We start from the raw sequence: 21,302 nt of genomic DNA, 5'->3' as shown, positions 1-21,302 counted from the left end.
CGTCTAGGGACACGACTTTCACAAGATTGCATAATTACCTGAGATGAACTTAATTAGGAAGATATGATATGATATTCAGTACTCATTGTCTGAGTAATCTTCTTCCTCTTGATTATCGTCATCTTCTTCAGGAGCGCGAGGCGGCTGCGCCGAATCGTGAAGGATCCTTAATTTATTCATCACATTTAAGACGAATGGTCGCATTTCATTTATCTCTACCAAAGACAAACCCTTTAGTTGAATATTAGACTCATTGAGCTCCCGAAGACCCTTTCGAGATTTTGCCAACCTTACTTCTCTCAAGTCTTGGATTATAGATCGAAGCTGATGCGATGGATCTGCAAGATCATCTGGAGCCCTTGCAAGTAGTATTTTTGATACTTCAAGCCAGTTCCAAGGAAGATCACTGAATTTATGCGGTTTCCGAAGCTCATCTTCATATTTCTCTTTTAAATATATTAGATTCAACCAGTCTGGTGGAACGATATTGCATTTGTCCTGCGACTTTAAAATGAGCGCAACCCAGAGGGGCAATCTTTCTCGCCTCATACTTCTCATTGCTGGTATTTTGGTCTAATTATGTTAGTATATATGATTAAGAATATTGGAAAAATGCTCTATGGTTTTCCAAGGACATAGCAAGGGCCTAAAATTTCAAGGACTTACACCAATCAATTCAATTTTGTTCATTGAATACCTAGGTAAAACTGTGATATGCTCATTTTCTGCCAAAAAGCTGACCTCTGAAGGCATCAAATTATTTCGTAGATAGCCTGGCAATGCCATTATATTAATACAACTCAAGTATACTGTCTATTTGGATACTTAAATAAATTTAGTTAATCATAATCGATTTTTATTCTATTTACGCGTGAAACGCGATGTTCGAACAAATCTCATCACTTTACATTAATGTCATCGTGCGACATTCAAGTAGATTTTTTAAATACAAAGTCTATTTACCGCTTCTTTTTTTACTAAAAGTAGATGACTTTCCTCTTGTGGGACCCCTAGATCTCTTAAAGGCTGGAGGACCATCTCCTAGATTGCTGTAGGGGTCAAATGCCTTCCTTTTTCTCTCGTTTTTCGTCTTTTTAGATTTATTAGTAAGAAGCACCTTATCAGGACTATTGTAATCTAAGGCAGGCTCTTGAGAAACTTCCTTCTGAGCCTTAGGCTTCTGAACGTTGCGCTTACGAAGCGTGATTACTTCATTCGGATCCAATTTTTCATTTTGGGATTCAGGTTCCATTCTTTCTTCGGCTTCAGATATCTCTTGTTCGGAGCTAACAGGCTCATCATTTGGCGTTTCGACACTTTGTAACTCCACATGGTTGAATTTTTCTAATTCGTTCAGTAAATGCTCGAGTCTTGACTTTATCTCCATGAAACCATGCTTAGAAACTAATTTTTTTTTGATATCATAATCTATGGCATAGCAGAACTTTGTATGATCCGTAAGAAAAATTGAATCAGAACAAAGTAATTCGTTTCCCTCAAGATGGCTTTTTTGCTTCTCACTCAATGCTTCAAATACGTCCGCAGATTTTGAAACAAAGTTTTCATTTAATTGGATCGTATCGTCTTCTTTAACGACGGAGTCATTGCTCCATTTGTTGGCTAACTCCCAGTCATTTTCTGCCATTTCTTTTAATGTCTTCTCAACTAAAATCGCCAAGCTGGCGGCGTTAGATCTCACATGGTCAGATATGTAGTTGGAACAACTGAGAATCTTATTAGTATCCACAGGCTCGCTCAAAGATGATAAATCGACTAACAACTGATTTGACATCACGTAACGAACTGATTCATCTTCACGTTTGGCAATCGCATCCCTCCAATAGTACAATGCTTCGATCAACGGTTTTCTATGAAAAGGTATATGATACTGATACATTATTGAAGAAAAAGGTTCCTTTGGGTTATTAGCCATCACAGGACAGGCAACCTTTTTAGAATTAGGTGACAAGGGCCGGAACTTTGTAAATTCGAATCTTCTTCTTGCGACCTCTCTTGACTCAAATAATACTTTTTGAAGCTTATCATTACCAGCGTCGATGAGTTTATTCTTCAATTGGTCAAAAACATATAAAAGAAAGTGAGTATCAGACCTCGCATAAGCAAGCATTGCTGACAGCAAAGGTCGTATTCTCCAATCAGCTAGTTGATACTTTTTGGATGTCTTGAATGACGCAAAAGCCTCCAATAAATAAGCTAGCGAGAATTTGGGGAACCCAAGTAATTTTGATGCAAAATACGTGTCGAATAAAGATACCACATATAATCCTAAATCTCTTTGTAACCAAATTATATCCATAAATGCACCATGAAAAACTTTTATTATATTAGGATTAGTGAAAATAGTATTCAATGGTTCCAAATCGTCTCTAAGCACTAATGTGTCTACTATCCAATCCTGGTCTCTGTTTGAAATTTGCATAAGACATACAATACCATAATAGGTTCTATAATCATGATGTTCTAAATCAACAGCAATTACCGACAGTGTGGAAAGCTCCTTGATCATTTCATTCAAAGACTCTATTGAGTCGACCCAAATTGCGGAAGTGTTTCGCCAATCAGTTGGTCGAATCGGTTCACTTTTGGAGAACATAGCATCAGGATATGGTTGGTTTAGTATTTCATACTCATATGGTTGCATGTAATGGGGGTGGTCTTGTATATCTGAATCATCTTCTTTCTCAGGCACTACTAGTTGCGTGGATTGTTCGTAAGATTGAAGAGCGTTAGGCTTAGTGGTCAATTTTGGCTTGAAAGGAGTCTCCTCTGAATTATCAACTTTAACTCGAAAATTTAATTGAGGTCTGAGATTGCTTTTGGATGGATGTCTATTTGGATTTTCAACAGATATGGTATCTTCTAGATACATAAGATCACCGCCATTGCGGCTTTTCTCTTGAAGCTTATTTGCTTGATCAAATGCAATATCAACTTTCTCAAATATGCTGTCTAGTGAATTCCCAACTTTCTTCCAACTTGCTTCGTTACTTATTTCATCCTTCCCATAAGGTACCTCAACAGCCTCATTTGAAGCATTCTTTAACAATTTATTAACCACATCTAATATTTTTTCTCCTGAGTTATCGATCTCCTTTGAAAGTTCTTTGTCAATCGACTTCAAAAAATTCACATCTTGAGCTCCCAAAGATGAAGATGCACGCGTTACTTGTAGCACTTTAGGAAATATTTCAGTAAAGGCGTCCCCTTCACTTTGATCCACCATAGCTGTGTTTTTTATATCGTTTAGTGATTTCTTCAACGGAACCATAAAATGAGCTGAGTGAAAAAAAGACTAAACACACGCACGTGATCTCATCGGTCTTAAAATATTTGAGGAATATTTCGATGAGGTAGGCCTAAGTATTTGATATTACACGGTGAATCATGAGTTATACTTGTAATTCCTGTAACTTGGCATTCACCGATCCAGGTGAGCAAAGAGCTCATATGAAATCGGACTGGCATAGGTACAATTTGAAAAGAAGAGTTGCTCAGCTACCACCAATAGATGAAGATTTGTTTCAGTCCAAGGTTGCATCATTGAATATAACGGATGATAAAAGCGACACAAGGAGCAAAAGCAAACAGACTACTAAGAAAGAAATAAGAAAGAGAGAGAGAGAAGCGATTCAAGAGAAGAAAAGGCAAATTTTGGAAACAGCTAAACAAGCAATGTTGGCAAATGACCCGAAGAGCGTCACGAATACTCCTCCTAGCCTTGATCATAAAAAGGTGAATGAGAATACGGACCGAGAATCTGATGACGAGAGCAAGGATATTGAAGAAGTGAATGTCATTTCCGAAGGGGATTTACAAGAGAAATTAATGGCAGAGAAACTTCAAAACAGAATAGATATTCCTATAACAACTTGTTTATTTTGTCATTGCAAGAAGAATGCTGAATTTGAAACTCTAGAAAAAAATCTCGATCACATGTTTCTGAAACATGGCTTATATATTCCAGAGCAGGCTTATTTGGTTGATAAAGAAGGTCTCATTAAGTATTTGGGTGAAAAGATAGGTTTGGGAAACGTTTGTCTATGCTGCAATTACCAAGGCAAGAACATAGAAGCTGTCAGAGAGCATATGTTGTATAAAAGACACATGAGAATACCATACGAATCCGAAGATGAAAAATTGGAAATTTCAGAATTCTATGACTTCAGCTCAACTTATGATTCTCAAGTAAATGCTGGCGACCAAGAGAATGACGAGGAGTGGGAAGATGTATCTGAAGAAGATTCAGATGGGGATTCACCAGAACCGGAGTCTATATATCAAAATGGCCATGAACTTATCTTGCCATCCGGTGCGGTTATTGGGCACAGATCTCTTGCTAGATACTACAAGCAAAACCTCCCTCCAGATAGAATTTTGCTGGAAGGTCAAGGAACAGTTGTGGCTGCTGAAACGAGACGCATGGCAAGACGCGCTGATAGACAAGAAGTAGCAACTCAAAGTAGAGTTTGGAAACAGGAGAAAAAGAGAGAGCAATTAAATGATAAAAGAGCAAAGAAGTTCATCAACAACCAGCCACATTACAGGGACCAACTCTTACAGTAAACTAAACTATTTCTTCTTAATGCGATTTTTAACGTAAAATATTTAAAGTTTATACTTTTCAACCCAAAAAAGATAGTGCGACGATAAGTGTATCAAATAACATATTCAATAACACAGACCAGCTCGCGAAATATAACAACTTTGGGGAGAAAACTGTCCATATGAATAAATGAAATCGTAAGTTTATGCATGACGCAACTAAGCTTGTAGCTGCGATGGAGTAAAAGGTTAAAGATATTAAGGATTTCACCAACATGATACTCTTTCGTAACCGCAAAAGGTAAATGGGATTGCTGGTTTGCTTCAAATCAAGACCTACCACCTGAGTCTCAAAAAGAAGCTGAAGAGAACTTAGAGACCAGTACAATGGAGCAGCAAACGTAGAAAGAAATGTCAATGAACCAACAATCACCAAATTGTAAGATCTGACTCCATTATAAGAGTTCGATAAATCAACTGTTGCCAACAGGTTAGTATTTCCACTTGAAAAAAACGCAAGGTTTTGTATAACAAGTATAAACTGGGAAACGACTATAATGAGATTGTCAACATTGTTTATAATAAGCTTACTATTCTCAACTAGAATTTTGGAAAAAGAGTACTTTATAACAAAAAAAATAGCATACATCGGAATCACTTCTGGCTTAGTTAAATGTATCAACAATAATGTACAAATATTGGTCACATCTGTAAAAAATCCATGCCTTACTTTGCGAATGGCTCCGAGGACAATTCTCAGCCCAAGGAGAAAGACGATGCAAATATAAATCAATTGTGATAGCAGAATGTTCATCTCTTGAATCTCATTTTTATCATTTATACCGTCTGTTACGCCAAAGGAGTCCGATATCCAAAGAAACAACCAATTTAACCCCTTTGGTATATCATTCCCATCATTATAGTATTGACTTAGTTTAAACAGGAATGCAATAGAAGACACAACAAATGCAAGTATGAAGCCAAAAAGATTTCCCGTGTCTTTGAAGTCAAAAGAAACACTATCTGCATATCCTAAACAGTTCACTATCCCACCTTGACCGTAAATTAATGTTGCGTACAAAAAATATGTGAAAATATTCAAAGTCCAAAGTAAACTTGGATGCGATAATAGATAAGACGATATAGTGAACAGTGAAGTATACTTTTGGCCACCGTTACACCATGCTCTTATCAATCTAAAACAAGCCAAGATTAAAAATATATGCCTTTTGCTTTTAAGCTTTAGAAAAAATGAGAAATGTATCAAGCCCACTATTGCAAAGAACCACCATATTTGATGTTCCTCTTCAATCAAAGATGATCCGTGAAAATGAACCGCATACAAGACAAAAGATGCAAGTGAAAATACAACTATTTCATAAGAACATTTGGACACCCAAAAAAAGTAATAGCAAAACAACCCTAATGCCACAAGACTTGACAAAAATACAAGCGAAAAGCCCGTAAAAATATCCCGATAATCGTAGTTGGTAGCAGTTGATGTTAGCAAACTTTGAGCTTCAGATAAAAATTCGTAATATAATGCCTTGTCATTCTCGCCTGATAAATGTGACCACTTTCTAAGGACTTCATTATTTGTGCCGAAGTTTACCTTGAGAAGATTCACAAATTGGGCACAATTTTGTCTCAATATATTAACCTTCGAATAGGGCGACAGCCATAAGTCCAAAAATTCGTCAAGAAAAATTCCCAAGTTATTTTTTGGAATGGGAAAATTTAACATGGCAGCCAACGTAGGAACGATATCAATTTGGTTGACTGGCCGAAAGTACAAATAGTCTTCAGACGATTCAACGGGGGCTCTTAGACCTTTATTTAGTTTCTGAAATTTTGGAGAGATAAACACCAAACCAGAACTGGTTTCACCTTTACTGGAGCCACCATGGTTACCAATTTCATTCATTCCATGGTCTCCCATGACAACCAAAAGAGTATTTGATTTAGACGTGTATTTATAAAGCCGCTCAATAACATCATCCATCTCCTTTTGTTTTGGGTTCATAAAGACCGAATCTGGACCACCTTTATGGCCGATATGATCCAAACCTAAATAATGCAATATAAGTCCGTCCCAATCAGGTGAATTTAACTCGCTTTCCAAGTGCCTTGTCACGTTATTATCAACCTCCGTGAAGTCACTTACGAAGAATGAATTCGTTCCATCAAATTTCTCGAAAAAATCCTCTGGCGGAAATAATTTCAACCAAGTGTCATCACCAAAGAAATCTATCCTTCGAGTTTTATTCTGACTGAACTGAGATATCCAAGAATCTTGATTTGTCAAACCTTGGGATTGATCGTTATCGTCAGCTACATTTAAAATTGCATCCAAGAAGCTTGGTGCACCACCCGTAGTTATACCCTTTAAGCGAGGCAATGTAACCGTTGGTGGGTTGGAAAATGCAGTAAAGGGAACAGCATTATCAGTCAAAATTAAATGATGCAAAAAGGGCATATTTGAGCGAGATTCCGAGTACATAAAGTCAGACCTCATAGCATCTACCACCATCAATACGAACTTGTCAAATTGGGCATCTCCGTGCTCCAAAAATGGCGATGTTGACTCAAACTCACTGAACCCCGGAAGAACGACTTTCGAAGGGAAGAAGCCTCTGAGAAATATCAACAACCCCACAGCATGTATAATCAACACCACAGCATATACGCTCCACGAATTGTACAACCTGATGGCCATAGTAAGAAAAATTAATGAGTTGCAACTAGTATCACGCCGTCTCCACGTCTCATTTCCAACCACCAGGTGTACTGGCTTTGTTGATAGTTGGACGCGCCAAAAAAAAAAAAAGGACTCGGTAAACACACACCTACTCCACTGCTAGCGAAAGAGTGATTTCAAAAGTAAATTAGACCCTTAATCAAGCGAAAGCCATTAGATGAAGATGCAAAACTAAATGCCATAAAGCTTCATGTTCAAAATCGTTCGTTTCATCATCTCAATAATGAGTAAATTTTTACTTTACTCCGCTCATGGATCTATTGTACCCCACATCAGCTTAAACTTCAAAATGTACATGGTGGGAAAATTAGAGTTTTGGCCAATATTGGTGGCTAGCTTGAACGGGGTGCATTCTTAGAGTCACGGTTGAGCTCAGTATGGGGTATAGACCGTTTGATCTCTTTGTTTAGAAGGTAGGCGGCCCCACAACGCCGTGCGAAGATTATGTGCTGTCTCAAATCCAGCAAGTACACGATCTTCCGCTAAGGAAAGCAGTCTCTTTGTGGTATACTTAGATCCTGGCGTTTTCCTTTTTGGCTAGTTTAACCCGAGATTTTATTATATCATGACGTTATATGTGAAAACTCGCTGAGATGAGGGTAGAGTTTCTTACCATTGCACAACGTACCTAACTACATATGAAAATTGCTTTATTCTCATAGTTTTCATGGAAAATATATAAAAATGTTCAATAACTCATTGCACATGAAAATACATTAGAACCTTTAGGTATTTGGTAAGCGATATTAATCGTAAGCGAATGAATCTAAATCAAGACGTGTTTCAGGTAACATAAGATATTCGAATTGGAAGTGATAGCGTCGTTGGAAAGTAGAGATGGAAAGTAAAAACGTGAGTACGGTCACGTCAAATAGTGTGCACCCGGTGGTATCTAATGTAAATGTGGACGACTTGCAAATTGCATCTGTGCTATCGAATAGAGATATAGTAATTAATATAGATCACCAAGTCGATAATGACGAGGCCATGATCTTAGCATTAGGATATAAGCAAGAGTTTAAAAGAGAATTTTCGCTTTGGAGTATATTTTCAGTTTCATTCCTGACGTTAGGACTCTTGCCTTCTATCGCCGCTACGTTTGACTATCAACAACTAGTGGTGGGTATAAGTCCTGTTCCGTGGTTGATTGGACTTTTTTTTGTCACCTCCGTGGCGTATTCGTTGGCCGAAACCGCTAGTGCATTTCCCACGTCTGCTGGAACACCGTACGCAGTCTCTCAGTTAGCGCCTAGAAGGGTTGCCCCGCTATTCACTTGGTTGTGTGCTTATTCAAACTGGTTTTGTCAGATTACGGCGGCTCCCCTGGTTAATTATAGCTGTGCATGCTTAATATTGGCTTTGAAATCTTATAATGTCGAAAGCTACGTTCCTACTAATGGGCAGATATATGGTTTGACATTGGGTATCCAAGTTTTGGATGGTATTATCTCAAGCTTGCCTACTATCTGGAATGCTCGATTCAATTCAATGGGCACTGTGATTAACATGATATTTTTAATTATTGTATTTGTATTGATACTAGGTGGCAATAAAAGAGAAGATTTCCACGAAAATATTCCAAAGTTTAATGATAATGGAAAGGCCTGGGGTTTATATAATCAAACAGAATTTCCAACTGGATTGGCGTTTCTTATGTCCTTCTTGGGTGTAATATGGGCGATGTCTGGATATGATAGTCCGTTTCATTTAAGTGAAGAATGTTCAAATGCAGCCGTAGCAGCACCTAAGGCTATTGTTTTGACGTCAACATTTGGTGGTCTTGTTGGATTCTTATTTATGATTGCAATTGCCTACACGGTAGTTGACATCGACACTATTGCTGCAGATCCACAGGGATTAGGTCAACCCTTTATTACTTATATGACTCAAATCTTAGGCAAAAAACTGGTTAATGCAGCGGCAGCATTGACAATCATCTCATCCTTCTTTATGGGCCAATCGTGTCTGTTGTCAGCTTCACGTGTCACATACGCCTACTCTAGAGATGGCCTTTTTCCATTTTCAAAATACTGGAAGATTGTGAATCCTTTTACCCAAACCCCTATTAATGCAGTTTGGTTCAATTGGGTCATTGGGCAGTTACTTTTATTATTAATTTTTGCAGGTGACACTGCTATTGGTGCTATTTTCTCCGTTGGCGGTATTGCAGGATTTGTTTCATTTACTTTGCCCACTTTTTTCAAAATTACCTATGCTCGTAATACCTTCAAGCCGGGACCTTGGAATTTAGGCAGGTTCTCCCAACCTATTGGATTTGTATCTGTGATTTTCGTTACGGTGATGATTCCCGTCTTATGCTTCCCATACGTTGCAGGTAAAGATTTGACTCCGGACGAAATGAATTGGACAGTAGTCGTTTATTTTGGACCGTTGTTAATTGTCTTTATATGGTTTATTGTGGATGCACATAAATGGTACAAAGGACCAAAATGCAATATTGATGAATCAGATTTAGTCTACAACAAAAGTAACGCTCTTGAGCTGGGCCAGGAAGAGAAATACCGCAATCAGCCTGAGGAGAGAGTATAATATTAATGCTTAAGGTTTTCAGTTCCCAATTAAACTTCTTTTTACGGATAAAGCGATCAATTTAGCTTTAAATAAACGGTTTTCTTTAAAATAAAGCGTATTGTAATAGCTGCAATTCTAGTTAGGTAAAGACACGCTTTTTTTTTTCTGATTAGAAATTCGAGGTAAGCTCCGATCCTGGCGCTTTCCTTTTTGGCTAGTTCAATCCGATATTTTTTTTTTATCGTGATGTTCGATTAGAGGACTCGCTAAGATGAGATTAGGATTTCTTATCTATGCATAATGTGCCTTACAAAAATTGACAATTGCTTTTATCTCCCATCGCGATTTTGAAAAGATCTATAAGAATATTTAATAATTCTCTATTCATGAAAATACTTTTAAATAATCTGATATTTAGCAAACGCTTCCAATAATCGAGAGCGAATAAAACTAAGTTTCCAACGTAATTCTCAATCACAGAGAGTATTCGAAGTGGATTTAAAAACCCTTATTTAAAGAGGAGAGATGGAAGACAAAAATTTAAGTGCTGTCACCTCAAGTGGTGTACATCCGGTGGTGTCTAATGTTAATGTGGACAACTTACATATTAAGTCTGTCCTTTCTAATAAGGATATCACTATTAATGTGGATCATCAAATAGATAATGATGAGGCCATGATCTTAGCATTAGGATATAAGCAAGAGTTTAAAAGAGAATTTTCGCTTTGGAGTATATTTTCGGTTTCATTCCTGACGTTAGGACTCTTGCCTTCTATCGCCGCTACGTTTGACTATCAACAACTAGTGGTTGGTATAAGTCCTGTTCCGTGGTTGATTGGTCTTTTTTTTGTCACCTCCGTGGCATATTCGTTGGCCGAAACCGCTAGTGCATTTCCCACGTCTGCTGGAACACCGTATGCAGTCTCTCAGTTAGCTCCAAAAAGAGTGGCTCCTCTCTTCACTTGGTTGTGTGCTTATTCAAACTGGTTTTGTCAGATTACGGGATCTCCCCTGGTTAATTATAGCTGTGCATGCTTAATATTGGCTTTGAAATCTTATAATGTCGAAAGCTACGTTCCTACTAATGGGCAGATATATGGTTTGACATTGGGTATCCAAGTTGTGGATGGTATTATCTCAAGTTTGCCTACTATCTGGAATGCTCGATTCAATTCAATGGGCACTGTGATTAACATGTTATTTTTAATTATCGTGTTCGTGTTAATATTGGGTGGTAATTCCAGGGAAGACATGAGCAAAGGTATACCAAAGTTTAACGATAATGGAAAGGCCTGGGGCTTAGACAATCAAACAGAATTTCCGACTGGAATGGCGTTTCTTATGTCCTTCTTGGGTGTAATATGGGCGATGTCTGGATATGATAGTCCGTTTCATTTAAGTGAAGAATGTTCAAATGCAGCCGTAGCAGCACCTAAGGCTATTGTCTTGACGTCAACATTTGGTGGTCTTGTTGGATTCTTATTTATGATTGCAATTGCCTACACAGTCGTTGACATCGACACTATCGCTGCAGACCCACAGGGATTAGGTCAACCTTTTATCACTTACTTGACACAGATTATGAGTAAGAACATGGTTAATGCAGCAGCTGCATTGACAGTTATATCATCTTTCTTTATGGGCCAATCGTGTCTGTTGTCAGCTTCACGTGTCACATACGCCTACTCTCGAGATGGCCTTTTTCCATTTTCAAGGTTCTGGAAGATTGTAAATCCTATAACTCAAACTCCTATTAATGCAGTTTGGTTCAATTGGGTCATTGGACAGTTACTTTTATTATTAATTTTTGCAGGTGACACTGCTATTGGTGCTATTTTCTCCGTTGGTGGTATTGCAGGATTTGTTTCATTTACTTTGCCCACTCTTTTCAAAATTACCTATGCTCGTAATACCTTCAAGCCGGGACCTTGGAATTTAGGCAGGTTCTCCCAACCTATTGGATTTGTATCTGTGATTTTCGTTACGGTGATGATTCCCGTCTTATGCTTCCCATACGTTGCAGGTAAAGATTTGACTCCGGACGAAATGAATTGGACAGTAGTCGTTTTCTTCGGACCATTGTTAATTGTCTTTATATGGTTTATTGTGGATGCACATAAATGGTACAAAGGACCGAAATGTAACATTGATGAAGCTGATATAGTTTACGGCAACAGTCACGTTCTTGAAGGTGTTGAGCAAGGCGAATATAATGATCAATCAGAGGAGAAAGTATAATTGAAATGGTTAAGATTTTTAGTTCTTAAGTTAAGCTCTATTTTACAAAGTAAGCAATGAATGTAGATTAAATAAACGGTTATTCTTATTTAAATAAAGCATATTATATTCTACTAGCAATTCTTGTTACGGAAGGACACAATTGTATGATTATAAATCGATGTTAAATAGATAGTGTGATATCGCAAAAAAAAAAAAAAAAATTAATATATATATATAATATAATATATATATAAAGAGTTTAAATAAGAAAAACCGTTTGTGCAAAGCATATAGTTCGTCTTCGATTTCAAATAAGAAGGCATGAATGGCCGTTACGAAGATAAATCTACTTGTACATTTTACACGAAGATTGGAGCTTGTCGGCATGCCGAAAAATGCTCAAGGAAGCATATAAAACCTACATCATCATATACAATATTGCTCCCTAACTTATATCAGAACCCTAAACTAAACAAGAATAACGATTCCACCACTGAATTCAACCCAAAACAGCTTCAAGAATACTTCGATCATTTCTATGAGGATATATTCATAAAATTTGCATTAATAGGGGAAGTAGTTGCCATGGTGGTTTGTGAGAATGAGAACAACCACTTAAATGGTAACGTATACGTTAAATTTTTGGAACAAGAGTCTGCTTTCAATGCCGTAATACAGTTGAACCAGGAATGGTTCAGTGGTAGACCGGTACACTGTGAGCTCTCTCCCGTTGAAAATTTCAATGACGCAAATTGTCGAGCATACGATAACGATTCTTGTAATAGAGGAGATCATTGCAACTTTATGCATGTAAGAAGACCTTCTTCGTCACTCAGAAGCTCCTTGTTCAAATCACAAGAGAAGTCAATATTGTTGAAAAAATTGCAACTACTCAATACAAAACCAGAAAATGTCCAACAAGGTGTATCCACTGAACAAGAAGAGCTTGATCATGATCAAAACAGAGAAACATACGACAACGAATCTGCTACCCCACCATCAACCACCACCGTGACTACATCTGTAGTTGAAAAATTATTTGCCACATGATATCATTTTGTTTATCTTAAATGTAACAAATGCCGGAATCGGGCACCGATTACAAAACTTAACGTTTGAAAATTAGATCTATCGTAATCAAAATATATATATAGCAAATTGTATACTTCTAAAATTATATAATGATAATTGGAATATGGCCCACAACTAGGTTTCGAATTCACAATACGGTTAGTTCACTTAAATATAGCCGCAATTGGAATCTTCAGTATATTAGGGGGCAAAGTTTTATGAGAAAAAGTTCTCCATTATTGAGTTCTAAAATTTTTTACTCCACAAGAACTTACAAGTTTTATAGGGCGAATAAACCTTTAATATCGTTGAGAATGATGTCTAGTGAGGAAAATGAACCGAAGAAGGGGCATAGCCATCATCACTCTCATTCGGAGGAAGAGCACCACGGAATTTTTGGACATTCTCATTCTCATTCGCACCACCAACCTAATGAATTGTTGGTTTCAGGTTCAGTCAGAAACAATCCAGCTGTAAGGATTACTTGGATAGGATTACTTGTGAATGTGGCAATGGCTGCCTCGAAGGCGGTTGGAGGTATATATTTTCATTCGCAGGCTTTACTTGCTGACGCAATCCATTCGCTCTCAGATATGGTGGCCGATTTTCTAACCTTGGCCACGGTAAATGTGGCCTATAGGATTGGTTCTCCGACAAAATTTCCGCTTGGGTATGGAAAGCTTGAGACAGTTGGTTCATTGCTTGTTAGTGCAGCATTATTATTCGCTGGTGTATCAGTAGGATGGTCATCACTATTGCAGGTATTCGAATACGCGTTGCCGAGTTACATTTATGAATATTTAGCGATGATTCAACTAGGTCATTCTCATTCACACACAAGCTTGCCTACTGATGGTGATCATTCGCACTCCCATTCTCATGCATCCCACCATGAATTAGTACAGGGGGATGATGTCAAGGTGGATCGGCAGATACCGAACATCAATGCTGCTTGGTTAGCTGGTGGTTCAATACTAGTAAAAGAGTTGTTGTATCGGAAAACTATGAAAGTTGGTTTAGAATCGAACTCGAAGGTCTTGATTGCTAATGCTTGGCATCATCGGGTTGATTCCTTGACTTCTGCTGTTGCATTATTTACAGTAACAGGAGGTGTTCTATTCAACGTCGCTTGGCTTGACTCGATTGGTGGTTTGTGTGTCTCAATATTGATCATTAAAGCAGGATGGGGAACTTTCAAAAGCTCAATGTTAGAATTAGTAGATAGGGGCGAAGCGGCTGATAGTGAAGTTTATTTAAAAGTCAAAGATATAATCAGTGATGAATTAGAAGACGATAAATGTCTCCAGGACTTTAAATTATCAGACTTGTCAGTTATGACTTCAGGAGCTAACACTAATGTAATTTTTACATTGTCAACATCTCGCAAAGAGAAATATTATCTAGAAGACTTGAATAAAATCGAGTCCAAGTTAATTTATTCACTCAAAGATGCCGATAAGTTTATCAAGAAAGTTCTTATTCACTTTAAAGATGGTTCTACGCAAACCTTAGAAAAATCTGAACTGAAAGAAGATCACACTCATTCCCATTGAAGGTAGACATATAGGTAGCTTGTAAACGACCGCTTAGAAAACGAAATGACCACCTTTTTTTTAAAATAACGTATAATTCTACTTAGCTATTTACAATAATGACTAAACTATCATTTTTTAGTTTTAGAAGGAGTCTTGTTTTCAATGAACGCTAAAATTTCTTCGATGGATTTCGAAGCTATCTCAGGATCCAGTTGAACAGTAGTACCCTTTCTGTTATTCTTAGTTTTCGAAGATGTCTTAGATGCTCCCTTTGTCTTAGTTTTTGAATTACTATGTAATTGCTGATTTGCTTTTTTCTTTTGCTCTTCGTACGCCATATAGTTTAAGTAGGTCGTAAGGTTGCTTACATATTTAGAAGATTCTCTAGAAAAGAAATCTTCCGGACCCACTACTCTAGTAAAAATTTCGTTTGAAGCTTTTAACGATTCCCTAGCATCCTTAAATTTACTCAAACTAGTCAATGTTGTACCTATTCTATAGAAGATTAATCCCGTGAGTTGGGAATCTCTTCCATTTATTCGCTTAGATATCTCCAAAGCTTTCTCTAATACTTTGAGGGCATTACTGTGCAACTTCATTTCCAGCAACATCCCAGCCAAATTTGTCAAAGTTGTAACGAAAGAAGGATGATCTTCACCGTAGACCAATGTCCATTTCGTTATTGCCTTATTGTACAACTTAAATGAGCTAATTAAATCTTGATTAAGAAATTCGTAGTAAGCAGCGTTAATATATGTCGAGATAGCTTCATAAGAGTCAAAACCATTAACCCTTTCATTCAAGATCACAGCCCTTCTCGCGAAATCACAGGCCTCCGACGTCATACCAAGTTCGGCATACATCTGCGAGACGGTTATATAATAGTCAGCAGTTTCGGCATCAACGCGACCATAGATTTGTTCGTAAATCGCAGCCAAGTCGTTTAAGTATGATACACCAAGATCTTTCTCGCCTTTTACAATAAACATTTTCGCAGATTCGAAAATGTCATCGACGATTGTGGCTCTATAAGTTGATTTTTTGATAAGTGGGGTGAAATTTATCAAATCATCTACCAAAAAAGTGGTCTTTCGCTTTACTCTCTTCTCCATTACTTGACTGTTACCTTTCTTGTTCTTCTTAGATATTGTTTTAGGCTCTTCTTTTTCTATAGGCTCGGCTGCATTAAATTGTTCCTTAGTGAAGTGATAATTCTGACTCTTCCATTGAATCCCGAATTTCAAGGCAATCTCACGGAATAGTTGTAATGGCTCTACTATATGATAAAGCCAATCACTAGGCAAAAGAAACCTGAAACGGATAAAAACTTCAGAAGCCAACATAGAAAATATCTTTTCACTTGTTAAGGTTGCAAAATGCAGAGCCTCGGATTCAGTTGTTTCGAAACCATGATCAAATTCAGCTTCAGGCACTGGATTGATATCAGATCCTAAAAGACAGTTATGGAAATGTACAATAAGATTAGGGATCAAATCAAATGGCACCTTAATGGTTAATTCGCGTAATAAATGTTTGACGGCCCTGGAAATCATTTCTTGAACAGACAACTTGTATAAAGCGTCGTAGTTAGAGACTACTGGTTCAAAATTAGCTTTTGAGTTTTCTTCTTTGTCCATGCCGTTCAGTTCTTCAGAGGATTTCTTTGAAGATTCATTCCCCTCCTTTTTATCAACAGGGTTTTCTGCCTCCTGAACTAACAAGGCATCATTTTTCGCAATGGTATCCTTCAAAGCTGCCTCTTCCTTATTTTTTCTTTCTAGCGCGCTAGTGGCAATAAGACCCAAATATCTTAGATTAATACCATACTTATGTAAAGTCAGGGACAAATGGGCACCATCAAAAGGTGCTAACTGAGAAGGAAATTCGTTCAAGAACTCATCAATCAAATTGTCTTTTACGAATTTTGAGATCTCCCTCACAACCAGTTCATCCTCCTTGGAAGTTTCAATGCCAGTGAAAGCATCTGGATTGAAGGAAATGTGATCTACTGGCAAACCGATACTTGGCCTCTCACCTTCTTTTAGCTCAACCGCTTTACCCTCCTTCTCGAGCCTTTCACTCTCTTCCTTAAATAATACAGATGCTCTACGCTTCCACCATTCCTCAACAGCTTCATGTCTCACAAGAGTCTCTCTATGAGGATAAGAGTTCTCAGTTCCTTCTTTCCAATGGGCTTCAATAAACTCGATATCCAAGGGTGCAGTTCTAAAGAGATCCATCACATATCTTCGTTGGTCAGAACCAATGATACCTTTGGTATCCTTCGAAGTCAAAAGTTCAACCACCTCATTAGACGTTTGTACTTTATGAGGAGATAAATGAAATACCTCAGCAACTGACTTCATACCGTCGACAAAGGAGGAATCATTAGCTATACCAACACCATCAGTCATCAATCCATATGAAACTTTCTCAGATGTATCATCTGCAGTGTTGGACAATATTCCGGGAACAGGTGCCTGACAGATGACCCTCTTACCTAAGAAGTCGACGACACAGGTGATTAAACGAGATACACCACTTATATCGAGTCTATTTAAAATCCTGATGGCACTTAAATCTTTGCTTGAGGTGTATCTGGCGGCAGCAGCACCACCGGACGAATCAAATGCACCAGATGAATTGGATGGAAACGAGTAAAAGATTCCATTCCTTAAAAAGATATGCTGATTCTCCGGATCATTAGGATTCATCGGTGCAAAATTTCCTTCGATGATATTGATCGCTGTTTTAGTAGCAATCTTGTTAAACTCATACAAAGATTTGCTAAGCAATTTTTCTCTCAAAATTCTTTCCTCTACTGTATTCTTTGGTAATTCTCTGATGGATTGAATGTCCTCATTCCACTCTTTAATATAACCCTCACCGTCAACACCGTTAGAAATCAAAGGTAATTGTGATCTGGAGAAATCAGGCAAATTGGCTTCCACTTGACTCACTAGCCAAGGATTGGACACGAAAGAGTTTGTTGGCAATAAGTATGTCTCTGGATAGAGTGACGAGTCCGCCAAATTCAGTTCGTTTTCCCTGATGACGTTCGAGAATGAGGAAGACAACTTATTAATTAAACCATAAAGGGTATAATTCTCAAGCATGGCAGATTTTTGGTCTAACTTTGGATCTCTATTAAAGTTAATGCTAGAGCATCTATTAACGTAAAAACCAGTACGGTGACAAGTGATATGATAAGTTTCATTTTCCAAAGTTTGCAACATTAAGTAGAGTAAATCCCCTTTAAATCTAAATGCCGCTGGAACAGGTGACCATTGAGAAATAGTAAGCAGTCTAAAGGGGACCTTTAAGATGCTATTAAATGATTCAAGGTGCCCATATGAATTTAAGGATATCGATTCTTGTGAGATTATATTACTAGAGATTTCTTTCAACTCAGATATCTCTTCATCGGATAGGACTATCGGAGGTAAAGGGGTTTCAGCCGTATTTTTTTCATCTTTCTCGTTGTCTTTATCCATCATATCGGTCCTCCTTTTGACGTAAGAAAGACCCAACTGATTGAAGCTCGATGTTCCAGCCAAAACACCAAAATCCAGCGCAACCCTATCTAAAAAGTGTAAGCCTACTGACTCTCTAAATCTAATCAAATGCTCATACACAAGGGCCAAATTATAAGAAGATTCAACGAATGTCATATCCACTTCATCAGACAATTGAGTCCCAACTTGGTCCGCAACAGACAGCAAGGTAGTAAGTTCTTCAAATTCATTCAAGATATCCACATTTTGGTATATGATCTTATAGTTTGTGAAATTACGAGTGAGCTGTAAAATCGCCAAAGATTGTTTTAAATCCGCTAAAGTATCTGAGATCGAAATAGGTATTTTTAACACTTCCTCATCCAATTCTAATTTTTTTGAAAAGCGAAGTTTAATTGTTATAATCCGGGCTTCAAGCGTCCCATTAGAATCTCCATTCTGATTATCACTCATATTGCATACCACTTCTTCGAAAAATAGATTAAAGAAGAACTTTTCTATATTTTTCAACCGTTCACTGTATACAGATTATTAAAAATTTTCAAATGATTTAAACAAATAACGCTTATGGTACGAATTTGGCCACAAGGACCTAACAATATAAGCTTATATATACTTTAGAGAAAAAAACTCATGACATTTCTAGTTAATTTTGTCATGAAAGGAGAGAAAAAAGCCAGTAAGATTTGCTTTACTGATTTCTAAAGCATCCGAATAAATTTAGAGATTCGTGAGCTTGCTGGGCTTAATTTTCTGTCTTCCATATCTCGATCAGGGCTCCATTGATCGGGTTCCAGAGTCTCTAATTGTTATCCGAGTGATCCCTTTGCTTTTTTTTATTTTGAATTGAACAACTGTTCATAGTAGTCTTGCGTATAAATTCCTATGTAGACGAAAGTGCTCGAAAGAGGAAGAGATGGACCTCAGATTCATTGTAACGTACCAAACTTAGTCGAGAATGAAGAAGAACAAGTACGTACAAAGAAGTACGTCCACGTTGTATATAATTAAAGAAGTTCTTATGGAGCTCATTTTGCAATCGTGAGTTGAGATTACGTAAGGACCTTCTTACACACGCACACAGAGATCATTAAAGATAGTGCTCTACAGAAGAACATCGTGGCGTTGAAATCTACGCCACCAGAGCGTATTGACGTATTTATTAGCATGAGTGGTATTCCTCAAGTGAGAGCTGATAACTTTGGTAATACGGTTAATATAGATGCACCAGAAGCGTTACAAGAAGGAGCGGTGAACATAGAATATCTTCCTATTGAGATCTTGATCAATATATTTTCTAACCTTGACCCTGGTCAGCTTACTGAATGTCGGTTAGTCTGTAAACGATGGAACTTTGCTGTCCTGGATAAGTCAACATGGTTTCGGATCTTTGCATCGAGGTTTGGGACTGGAGCAAGCTTTCCTTCCTTGTCTGGGTCCAAGTTCTGGACCATAGAGTACTTCAGGCGAATAAAGACATACAAAAAATGGAATAAGGCTACTGCATTACATAGAAGCTACCAGTTGATAAATAATGAATTCTTTCATGTGGATACTTGCTTGGTCAATTTTCCTCAAGGAAAACTACTCACAAGTTCACGGCTCCTAGGAAATGTATCAATATGCAACTTGGAGAATGGCAAAAATCAGGCATTTATTCCTGGAAATCACATATTTACGGAGATATCTAGTTATTCCATAACTTGGAACTATATGCTTGTTGGAAAGCGTACTGGAGAGCTTTATTTGAAGAACCTCTTTACATCAACTTCGTCGGTCTCGGGTAAGGTTTCACTAGTAAAAATGATCAGCGAGAGCTCCACAAACGATGCGATTTTAGCAACAGCCCTTAATCCGAATGCTGGTAAACCAAAAGAAATCTTTGATTGTATTTCGGGGTCATATTTAGGATTTGTCAAAGTTTGGAGTTCGAAGGGAACCCTAGTGAAAGAGTTCAATTTCGGAGAATCAATATATAATATTGTAACTGATTTTAGGCATTTCATTATTGCTCAAACGAAGACATCATTGGTTTTCGTTCAATTAGGGGATAGTCTTGTGAGGAAAGTGCGTCTTGACTTTGAGATTGATAATTTCGAGAGATGCTTTATGGATTTCGACAGTGGAGGAAAAAACGTGATTATAAGTTACGATAAACATATTCGGGCTGTTAATTTTGAATCGCTAGATGAGGTTAGGATAAAAGGAATAGATCTAGAAGAATCTATAATCACGCTAAGGGCCAAAATGCAAATAGTGGACCTGAGAAGACCCCTCAAACAAGATGCTTCGATTGTAGGTGGCGACGGGTTATTGTATGCAAATGTTCTTTCTGATGACTCGGTTATAATCTGGAACGTTAGAGACACAAGAACCAAAATAATACCAGCATGCACAATTCGTCCCACATTTAGCAAACATGCGCCTGAGATTCCGGCAGATATTCCGTTGATAACAACAGTTGCATTGAATAGTTCTGTCATAGTCATCGGTGGTTATAATGGCTTCACAAATTTACATAACGTATTCACAGGTGACTACATCAAAGAATGTTCAGCAAAACTTCCTAGGAAATTAACATATGGGTACCATGACTTGGTTCCGATTAGCAACATAGAGTTGAACGAGGATCAGGCTGCGACTAATGGAGTTATAGTTTGTGGTGACAAAATTCAGTATTTCCAATTTGACGATAGTGATAACACTAGCACTAAAGTGGCATCTAAGAAAAGAGTCAATTTTGGTTCTTCTAACAAGAACGAAAACTACAAACAGATAAGAGATGGCATTGAAGATTACGATAAATTTCAGGAGCAAGAAGAACAGAGTTTTCGTCTTTTTGACAAATATAATGGTAAGTTAGACGATGATGATGATGAACTTTCAATTGCTCTTGCGGTTAGCCAAAGCTATAGACAAAAAAACTTAGATTCAACTGATGACATAGAACTAGCGATAGCAATGGAGTTGTCGAAACAATCTGAGCTGGAGTCCTCTAAATTCCGTCGCCGGAGTTCTGAAGCTTCGAGAGGGCAGGACGAGACCCTTGACGAAGATGATGAAATTCGGAAGGCTCTAGAATTGTCTCTTTTGGATCAATAATATTGC

At 37.7% G+C, this 21,302-nt stretch overlaps 10 protein-coding genes across 10 annotated transcripts; 6 read left to right on the top strand and 4 right to left on the bottom strand.

Annotated features, from left to right (window-relative positions):
• Positions 1-75: 75 nt before the first annotated feature.
• PSF2 (DNA replication protein) lies at positions 76-786 on the bottom strand (the record flags this gene model as incomplete). The annotated part of the gene is made up of 2 exons (XM_062953372.1): positions 76-573; positions 667-786. The coding sequence occupies 2 exons, from the start codon at positions 784-786 to the stop codon at positions 76-78; spliced, it is 618 nt and encodes a 205-aa protein (XP_062810181.1).
• Positions 787-955: 169 nt separating this feature from the next.
• RRP6 (exosome nuclease subunit) lies at positions 956-3,244 on the bottom strand (the record flags this gene model as incomplete). The annotated part of the gene is made up of 1 exon (XM_062953371.1): positions 956-3,244. One exon carries the CDS (start codon positions 3,242-3,244, stop codon positions 956-958), a length of 2,289 nt encoding a protein of 762 aa, XP_062810180.1.
• Positions 3,245-3,405: 161 nt separating this feature from the next.
• On the top strand, positions 3,406-4,584 carry REI1 (Rei1p; the record flags this gene model as incomplete). Its single annotated transcript, XM_062953370.1, has 1 exon — positions 3,406-4,584. The coding sequence occupies one exon, from the start codon at positions 3,406-3,408 to the stop codon at positions 4,582-4,584; it is 1,179 nt and encodes a 392-aa protein (XP_062810179.1).
• A 58-nt stretch (positions 4,585-4,642) lies between these two features.
• Positions 4,643-7,279, bottom strand: GPI7 (mannose-ethanolamine phosphotransferase; the record flags this gene model as incomplete). The annotated part of the gene is made up of 1 exon (XM_062953369.1): positions 4,643-7,279. The coding sequence occupies one exon, from the start codon at positions 7,277-7,279 to the stop codon at positions 4,643-4,645; it is 2,637 nt and encodes an 878-aa protein (XP_062810178.1).
• An 879-nt stretch (positions 7,280-8,158) lies between these two features.
• PRCAT00003438001 (uncharacterized protein) lies at positions 8,159-9,871 on the top strand (the record flags this gene model as incomplete). The annotated part of the gene is made up of 1 exon (XM_062953368.1): positions 8,159-9,871. One exon carries the CDS (start codon positions 8,159-8,161, stop codon positions 9,869-9,871), a length of 1,713 nt encoding a protein of 570 aa, XP_062810177.1.
• A 507-nt stretch (positions 9,872-10,378) lies between these two features.
• On the top strand, positions 10,379-12,091 carry PRCAT00003437001 (uncharacterized protein; the record flags this gene model as incomplete). Its single annotated transcript, XM_062953367.1, has 1 exon — positions 10,379-12,091. One exon carries the CDS (start codon positions 10,379-10,381, stop codon positions 12,089-12,091), a length of 1,713 nt encoding a protein of 570 aa, XP_062810176.1.
• Positions 12,092-12,394: 303 nt separating this feature from the next.
• Positions 12,395-13,123, top strand: PRCAT00003436001 (uncharacterized protein; the record flags this gene model as incomplete). The annotated part of the gene is made up of 1 exon (XM_062953365.1): positions 12,395-13,123. The coding sequence occupies one exon, from the start codon at positions 12,395-12,397 to the stop codon at positions 13,121-13,123; it is 729 nt and encodes a 242-aa protein (XP_062810175.1).
• A 131-nt stretch (positions 13,124-13,254) lies between these two features.
• On the top strand, positions 13,255-14,697 carry PRCAT00003435001 (uncharacterized protein; the record flags this gene model as incomplete). The annotated part of the gene is made up of 1 exon (XM_062953364.1): positions 13,255-14,697. The coding sequence occupies one exon, from the start codon at positions 13,255-13,257 to the stop codon at positions 14,695-14,697; it is 1,443 nt and encodes a 480-aa protein (XP_062810174.1).
• Positions 14,698-14,807: 110 nt separating this feature from the next.
• Positions 14,808-18,647, bottom strand: PRCAT00003434001 (translation initiation factor 3 subunit; the record flags this gene model as incomplete). The annotated part of the gene is made up of 1 exon (XM_062953363.1): positions 14,808-18,647. The coding sequence occupies one exon, from the start codon at positions 18,645-18,647 to the stop codon at positions 14,808-14,810; it is 3,840 nt and encodes a 1,279-aa protein (XP_062810173.1).
• A 714-nt stretch (positions 18,648-19,361) lies between these two features.
• Positions 19,362-21,296, top strand: PRCAT00003433001 (SCF ubiquitin ligase complex subunit; the record flags this gene model as incomplete). The annotated part of the gene is made up of 1 exon (XM_062953362.1): positions 19,362-21,296. The coding sequence occupies one exon, from the start codon at positions 19,362-19,364 to the stop codon at positions 21,294-21,296; it is 1,935 nt and encodes a 644-aa protein (XP_062810172.1).
• Between the last annotated feature and the right edge of the window lie 6 nt (positions 21,297-21,302).

The sequence above is a fragment of the Priceomyces carsonii genome (assembly GCF_900007245.1).
Source record: "Priceomyces carsonii strain CBS4050 genome assembly, scaffold: Debaryomyces_carsonii_scaffold_3, whole genome shotgun sequence".
NCBI lineage: Eukaryota > Fungi > Ascomycota > Pichiomycetes > Serinales > Debaryomycetaceae > Priceomyces > Priceomyces carsonii.
This window is presented reverse-complemented; position numbering and strand designations above follow the sequence as displayed.